A 7,932-nucleotide genomic window follows, 5' to 3' on the forward strand; every position below is an offset into this window, starting at 1 on the left:
TCCCTTCACCTGATGAAGGCCGCTTGTGTTGTGGCCGAAACGTCGTGATTTTTGTTGTTTTAATTTTTTTACCTACGTGACTTTACCGAATAGAACCGAAGAGTAAGAATGCCACTTATAATAATACACATTAAACAGGATGTAATTGAATGGAGTGGTGGCACTAGGAAACTGACGAAACAACCAGTTAAATTCCCAGCCACAGTTAACATCAGTGGGTGAAGAATGACCGACATGGTGTGGTGAGGCCTTCGTTTAAGCAGTGGGTTGACAAAACGCTGTAAATGATGAACAGTGAACACATTACAATTCTCCAGTGAACTGTTTATCAACACATGGTAAACATGCCTTTAAAAGTGGCAAGGCTCCAAAATACAACTTGTTAAAATGTTGTTGTTGGGTGTCAATTGAAATTTGACATATCCACATATCTGTAACATTCCCAGAGTAAAGAACATGACAACTTAAACTGGACATATTTCCAGGTACATTCATGTTTTTTCAACTTTTAAATACACAGCAAAATAGATTCAAAGCTTTCGTGACTGCAGGAATGACTCTTTGGTTCTTTCGGGTAAAGTCGTGTAGTAATTTCTTTCGACGAGACTTTACCGAAAAAAAGTGTAACACTGCAAAATGTCATAAATGAAAATATTAACATTATCAAAAACAATTTTAATGAAAAAAATGTGGAATAAGTGGTGCAGAGCTAAAAGCAGCTTTTTTTCTTATATCCAAATACTGATTTCTAGAAGAGATCAGATAACGGTAATATATTTACCACATGAAAAGGGTTTATATTGCCATTTATAATGCAAATCAATTTAGAAAACACGTAATATACAAGAATGGTTCATTTTGCAATTCCAATCATCTGCTGACAATTCATTGTAAAAGGGCCTTACAAAACATTTATATTACATCCAAAACAGTATTATCTGTAATGGAAAAAGATAAAAAGGTCAAACATTGGGGCACTATAAAGCATTTCTAGCTTCAAGTTTATATTTTTGTATTACAATTGTAGCAAAATTTTTTAATTTAACCAATTAACATTTTTCATCTCTGAATATGCAAAAAAACTCGTGGGAAGAACCCAAAACTGTCTTGCATGCAATCACACTTTTTCAAAACACACACTTTTTACAAAGACCATATTATTATTTCTGCAATTATATATATTTTTTGGCAGTTACAGTATATCCATTTTCCAATAAACATTTACATTTGGCGCAAAGTGTTTTCAATTTCGGAAGTCATACAAGGCAACAATTTGAAGAGTACATTATCGGTAACTGCCTGATACATTTCAGAGGTCAATTAGTCCACCGCACTGCACTGGCTGCACTCTGCTAAGCTTTTTTGTCACACTCACTTATGACAGCATAGACTTGCTGCAGATTAGAACCCCAATCAGATTTCAATGCTTTAACTCTCACCATGACAACAAATAACTTCCCCGAATCACCTAATCAGTTTTTAATTGAATAGGTAGAGTGCAATGTACCATATACATCTTTAGCATCAAATATATATAAGGACGAAACTAAAATATTAAACAAATAACAAAATAAATAGACTGCTTACAACACTGGCTATCCTTAATTTTGCATGTATTATCCAACTTGTTTTGTACGTTTAACACGTAAAAAAACCTCCAACATTCTCGTCGTTTGCATTTGTTCATATCCCAACACATTGCATTAGATTGTAATATTCTTCAAATCGACTCAAATCCATGACACTGCTCATTTGTTGTACTTTCATATTATATCCTGCAGCTTTGAATATTATTTAAATCTGTGCTTCCAAATCTATGTGTGTAATCCTTCAAAGCTTATGCAATTTTATGTACAATTTAATTTTAAGTGAGAGGTTACGTAAAACAGCACTGATGCAAAAATTATGGTCCTTCCAATCACGTAAAACTCTAGGTTGACATGATGCTACGAGTTGGTAATAGATGAAATTCATAATAAAAACAAATCATTACAATATAATACGAAACAAAACTTAGAAAACAGCACATCTTGTTTCCGTGAAAACAAACTACTAAATTGATGGAAGTAAGATTTACTTTTGTTGTAAGTCAAAAATCTTTGGGTCATACATGAAAGCCCATACAAGCAAAAAAGTGAAATGTTATCAACTGCGTAACATGGCCAAATTGATGCTGTGCCTTGCCTTTTCTTACACCGCGCACTCCATCCATGCTTTGTTATACGCAGGATACACGACTGCAATATTATCTTTGTCAGTCTTCAAACTCGGCAATCATAGTACTCCTGTTCTAGTCAATGCATAAGCTGTCTGTGCAATGAAAAATCAATCTGAAAAGTTTACCTCTTGAATTAAGGCCTTATATGGCTTGGCACATTCTTATCTTTCAGAACTGGTTGTTCCCTATACCACTATCTGTAACCTTGAGTACACAGACACTGGACGAATACTCATCCTTCATGTTAAGGTAGACATTGCAGGGTTTTAGACCATTCTGTTTTTGCTTAACTAAACAATTGAACCAAATTGTCCTACCACCTAGGGACAATCACATCGAACGTTTTATTTTACACTCTCTCAATTGGGATATGTCGTGGTGTTTATTAGGTTGTAGTTTTCCATTTTTTCTACATATGTACTTGTTTATAGAGTTGTAGATGTATAGATGTAGCACTATATTACATGGTAAAGTTAATTTGGCCACCTTTTTGTGAAAGTAAACATATTTGCTTAAATTAACATTATTTTCAAAGCAGAGGAAAGTTGGTAGTCAGATGCAAAGTCTTCACGGTTGTTTGCATGGAGGCCACAGGTAAATAACCGCACCGTGCAGCCCAAGTTTTCCTGGTCATAGATGTTCTTTGCCTGCCACCGTTAAGTCTGTTTGAGACGCTTGCATGGAGGTCCCAGCTGTGGAGACTGGGCCGTGGCCAAGGCACGGAAAGCATCCGCAACCAGGTGAGGGCGAGACAGAACCATGGACTTTCAGCCCGCCGTCTCCATTACGTCCATCGCATGACTGCAAGTACAAGTCAGGGTTAAGCGAGCTCCTAATAAGCAGTGTCTATAAGGATTGGGGCAAACGGTTAGTCTCCATTAAAAGGGACTGTAATGCAAATTGCCATGTAAGCATCATCAATGTTACGCAGCTCAGTGACAGTCACACTCTCACTAGACTTGCCTGTTTATTATGAAGTCAATGGCCCGGGCCTTCAACTGCTCTGCACTGTGCAAATCGGCCAAGATCAAAGTCTCTGCAACATTTTCCACCGACAAGTTTGTGCATAGTGCCTCCTCGCACATCACCTTCAACCTCTCTAATGCATACTTGAGAAAAGTAAAAACAAAGTGCAATTTCAGTATTAAGAACACTATTTTCTCTACCTATTTCGCTTGTATAACATTCCCTCACCCCATGAACTACTTTATAAACGCAGTATACAGCAGTCAAATGTTTGAGAATTTTCTTAAAACATGGCATCAACCTTTCAGCATATTTATGTTTTAAGTCATGTATTTATTGATCTCTACTATAATTAGGGGTCCTTGTCCTAAACTTTATTATATTGGTTACAAAGTCATGCAAATTACAAAGGAGGTGAGATGTTGTTTTCCAAGAGCTTAAAGAGTTTGGTTGTTAAGCTGATAAACAATGCAACTGCAAGCCACCATATTTCAACTTTAGCAGAATATTAAACTTTAATGAACAAAGCTTGAACATGCGACTTTATACGATTTGTATTCTTATTTCATTACAATCGCTTTATGAACTATTGAATATGATGTTCCAGAAGGGAGAGTAATGACTCTTAACTGATTATCTGGCAGATCTTCAGGAACAGCAGGATATCCGTTTCCTTAATAAAAGTATATTTGTTCCAATTTATTTCTATACAGCCATGCCACATCAAACAATCTTTTAAAACACTTCCCTTTATTTTATTACTAATTGTATCAATTGTTAATGTGATTAACAAAAACCCCTCAAAACAAGAACACACAGCCAAATGGTTGCACTTAGGATAAAAATGCTGCATGTGAATGCACTTCAATGCACACGTACTAGCCTCTAGCATGGACTAATACCAGTTTGACATTCAATTCAATTGTGAAATTGCATGACAATTTATATTTTTTTGTTGAAAATTCAATCATCTCGCAGGACATCAATTCCAAAACCTGAAAGCACGAATGTGAACGTCTACATCATATACATTTGCTATTCATATTATTTGTGACACGGGCTTTAGAAAATACCTAAATGCTGTTTTAATTTCACTTGCGACCTACAACTGCATACCGATACATCACAAGGTGGTGCGATCTCATGTTAATATTTTAAGCGTGTAACCTTGTCAGCAGCGGCCAGCAGCTCATCAGCCATCTTCTCCAGGTTTGGAGCCCTTCCCGTATAGACAAAACTCATCATTTCCTTGAACACGTCAGGCTCCACATCATTAATCTCCACTCGATTCTGCAAGGTAGCAACACAATATATTCAAATTAACTTCGGCATATATTGGGAGACGAAAATATAGCATTAAATTAAATAAACATCCTTTATATCTACACAACACATGTAAAGTGGCTCCATTCAAGTTGTATTCAACTTGCCGATGACTATTTATTGCGCGTAATAAATCCATTCTTGACACACATGCAATGGCCTTCTGTGAAATGTTGTATAAAAAATAGCTATAAAATACAATCTAACATTCCCTTGGAATGAATACTTTTTGATAATAAATGTGCAATGCGCCAAAAGAGTTACTAGGGTAATAGTTCAACATTTGACAGCACTCTCAAGAGATACTTATCAACCGATCCATTGTGACAAATGCACCTTGGAAATGTATGATCACAGTATTAATGTGCTGTATTAAGATTGCATTTAAAGATACCTTTTTGCTCTCTTCCATTTCATGTTCAAACATAGCATTAAAAACAAGTGACCGACCTGAAAAAGGTAAAGCAACTGTTAACAAATACAGTAAAACCTTGGATTGCGAGAATAATTTGTTCCGGAAACATGTTTGTAATCCAAAGCACTCGTATATCAAAGCACTCGTATATCAGTTGTGATCACGTGACGCTCGGCAGACAAAGTGTATACGTACTACTCGTATTGCAAAACCTCACTCGTTTATCAAATTAATATTTATTAAAAAATTTGGCTCGTCTTGCAAAACACTTGCAGACCAAGTTACTCGCAATTCAAGGTTTTACTGTACAGTTAATTGGAAAAACACTGAAATGTGGTACAGACACATTTAGATGTTATATCTAGAGATCAAATAATCTAGATACAAAAGAGGTACAATCCAGATCCATATTTTATTTCATATGGCATATCCATTACAGATTTGTCAAACATGGACGCAAATAAATGTCCAAATTAGAGGCTCAAAACCTACACCATAATTGCATTGTGTAAAATTAATTCCTGCACAACGATGATATAGTGAAGTAAATAAAAACGGAATAAAAACTTTAGCAACAGGATTATTAAATATGTTTATCTCTCACATAATACAATATTACATTTATATATATGTAGTGACATCGCGAATGTCATTGTGTAATGCCAGCTATAGAGAGGCACGGCGTGCGATGTATTAACATCGTATTAACATCGAGGGCACCACGTGGATGTGGGTGCAGTACCGGCCCGAGAGGGGCATGGTGAGCGCTGTCTGACAGTGCTGAGTGGCACCACGCTCTGCGTGCGGTGCCGACCCCTACAGGATAGGGTGTGAGAGTGCTGGCCATGGGAATGGGGTTACCAAGGGCCATGGCACTTGACCCCGAAGGACACGTGACCGGTAAAGTGTACACAGGGCCCCCAGGTGGGGGCTAGGGGTGGTCACGTGTCAGGGCCGGGAACCCGCTAGAGGATTCCAGAAGATGGTCGTGGCTAAGGGCGGAGCCACCCCCGCCACAGAGGATAAAAGCCGGGTCCCTGAGAGGGACCGGCTGCTGTTGTTCATCCTTAAGAATCTACGTCCTACAAGAGTCACCAACACGTGGACCCGGACCCCGGCCAGGGTCCGGTCCGCCGTAGCTAATTCCCGTGTAATTAGTGTAGATAGCCTGGTGGTCCACCACCATAGGTTGTTCATGTGTTAAGGGGTAGTACCCCGTGTGTTGGTTGAAGAAGTGCGTCTGTGACTCAGTTGAATTCATTACACATATTTACTGATGTATCCTTTAACAAAAAGCATTACAAATTGACGTAAGCATTTGCCAGTGTTAGTTAATAAAATTCAGTGTAAAACAGGAAATGGCTGTAGTTGATTACCCCAAACTAATTACAGTATTATTAATTATATGGTTCTATTGTACACTAAACGACGCATGTGTTGCTTGTTGTGGCACAGACCTGCCAATACGGCCTTGTGGGCTTTAAACTCCTGGCCACCAACACGAAGCAGGCAGTCAGTGAAGCGGGAATTGTCCCAGATCTCCCCGAAGTCAACTGCCAGCCGGCAATCTGGTACTTTGAATGTACTCATGCTGGATTGACCAGAAATGTTCACGGAATCCTGCCCCACACTAACCTGCATAAACATCAACCAGCTTTGAGAAGGCATTTGATGATTTTTTTTTACAAATCCTCACTTAACTTTACATTTTGCATGAAGATGTAGGCTTTGGTTCAATCAAGCAAGCAAATCTGCACAAACATCCTATATCAGAACAAGTGTTGTGAATAATGCCAAAATAGTGGTCCGTGAAATGTTTTTCATATTAATCAATTTTCATTCTATATTTTTGTCAAGTTATTTTACACTGTATAAACAGTTTTAACAGGTAGTGAGGCCCCTAATTATGGGTTCTGCACAACAACAGAGGAAGTGAACAGCCCTCCTTGATGTGCTTCCTTTCATTATCAAAAATGCTTGTATTTTGTAAAGGATTTTAAAGGTAAAAAAATTAAATCTGGTGATTAAAAGGACCCCCCCAAGGACAATAAACATTTACATCAAACTGGCTGATGTCCGAGAATAGGAAAAGGAATTCATGTGGCGACATTTAAACAAAACACTTTATGTAATACCTGACATTCTAGTTTATAAAAATGTCAAGGTTTAAATATAAACACTATCCAGAGGGAGAAAACCTAAACAAAAATACGCTTGATTATTTAATTGTTGTGCTATGTTAACTCTAGCACCAGTGGAGGAAAAAAGTGCTTGGAAAACTCATGTTAACAATTTCCTTGTATGGAACAGGGAAAGTAATTATTACAATCTTCAATTAAGTAGAATATTGACTCCAACTGTGCAATTGTAATGAATAAAATAGAAAATTACACATTAGCCGCAGCATGTCATACTTACTTCACCAAAGAGTGTCAGTTTGTTATCTGGAAGCAATTGTAATTTCTACCAAATCATTTTTCAATGGATGCTAAATTGTGTTCAACAGTTTTTGTTACACATATACTCATAATAATAATGTACAGCCCTTTGTCAATGCACTATCTGGACGAAGGCATTCCCAGGCTGTGTAGGGTCATGGGGGTTGTTTTGCCTCCTTCACCATGCTGGTCGGTGAGGAGGTAGGTAGAATCCCAGGACTGGTTCAGATATCAGTGATGTTCTCCATGGCCGGGAATCAAGGGCTCGTGATGCGGTGTGCATACCACTACACACCGCTCCATATCTCGCCCCTGTACAGGGTTGTACGACGCTGGTGGGTTATTGTAATTATGTGCCTTTGAAGGCAGGAGAAGAAGTCGGTTATTCACTGAGACTCTGCGGGGGCCGTTCTTAGACCCGCACATGCGGCTTGCGCAACACCAATCGTGCGGCCGGAATAAAAACGGCACGGGCACGAACGATGACGACGGCGACGAGGGGAGGACGGTCAACAATAAAAGACAACGGACGAAATCAAATTCGACGTTCCCCCTCGCTGCAGGCATAATCC

General features: G+C 38.4%; 1 protein-coding gene across 1 annotated transcript; it reads right to left on the reverse strand.

Annotated features, from left to right (window-relative positions):
* Window positions 1-303: 303 nt before the first annotated feature.
* LOC142913377 (speckle-type POZ protein-like) lies at window positions 304-7,370 on the reverse strand. Its single transcript, XM_076060918.1, has 6 exons — window positions 7,341-7,370; window positions 6,380-6,557; window positions 4,902-4,957; window positions 4,352-4,474; window positions 3,182-3,327; window positions 304-3,019 (listed from the first exon to the last, which is right to left on the reverse strand). The coding sequence occupies exons 2-6, from the start codon at window positions 6,510-6,512 to the stop codon at window positions 2,986-2,988; spliced, it is 492 nt and encodes a 163-aa protein (XP_075917033.1). The 5' UTR covers window positions 6,513-6,557; window positions 7,341-7,370; the 3' UTR covers window positions 304-2,985.
* Window positions 7,371-7,932: the final 562 nt, after the last annotated feature.

This window comes from Petromyzon marinus, unplaced genomic scaffold (genome assembly GCF_048934315.1).
Source record: "Petromyzon marinus isolate PM22_M1 ecotype Great Lakes invasive population unplaced genomic scaffold, UKy_Petmar_22M1.pri1.0 PM_G_Scaffold_25, whole genome shotgun sequence".
Taxonomy (NCBI): Eukaryota; Metazoa; Chordata; class Hyperoartia; order Petromyzontiformes; family Petromyzontidae; genus Petromyzon; species Petromyzon marinus.

Bases quoted from the DNA above. Each gene is read 5' to 3' on its own strand.
- LOC142913377 (XM_076060918.1), bottom strand. From the start codon at position 6,512: ATGAGTACATTCAAAGTACCAGATTGCCGGCTGGCAGTTGACTTCGGG. The intron at 4,475-4,901 runs GTATCTTTAAAT...GCTACCTTGCAG, and splicing joins AAATGGAAGAGAGCAAAAAG to AATCGAGTGGAGATTAATGA. The intron at 3,020-3,181 runs GCAAGTCTAGTG...TTGTACTTGCAG, and splicing joins ATTGACTTCATAATAAACAG to TCATGCGATGGACGTAATGG.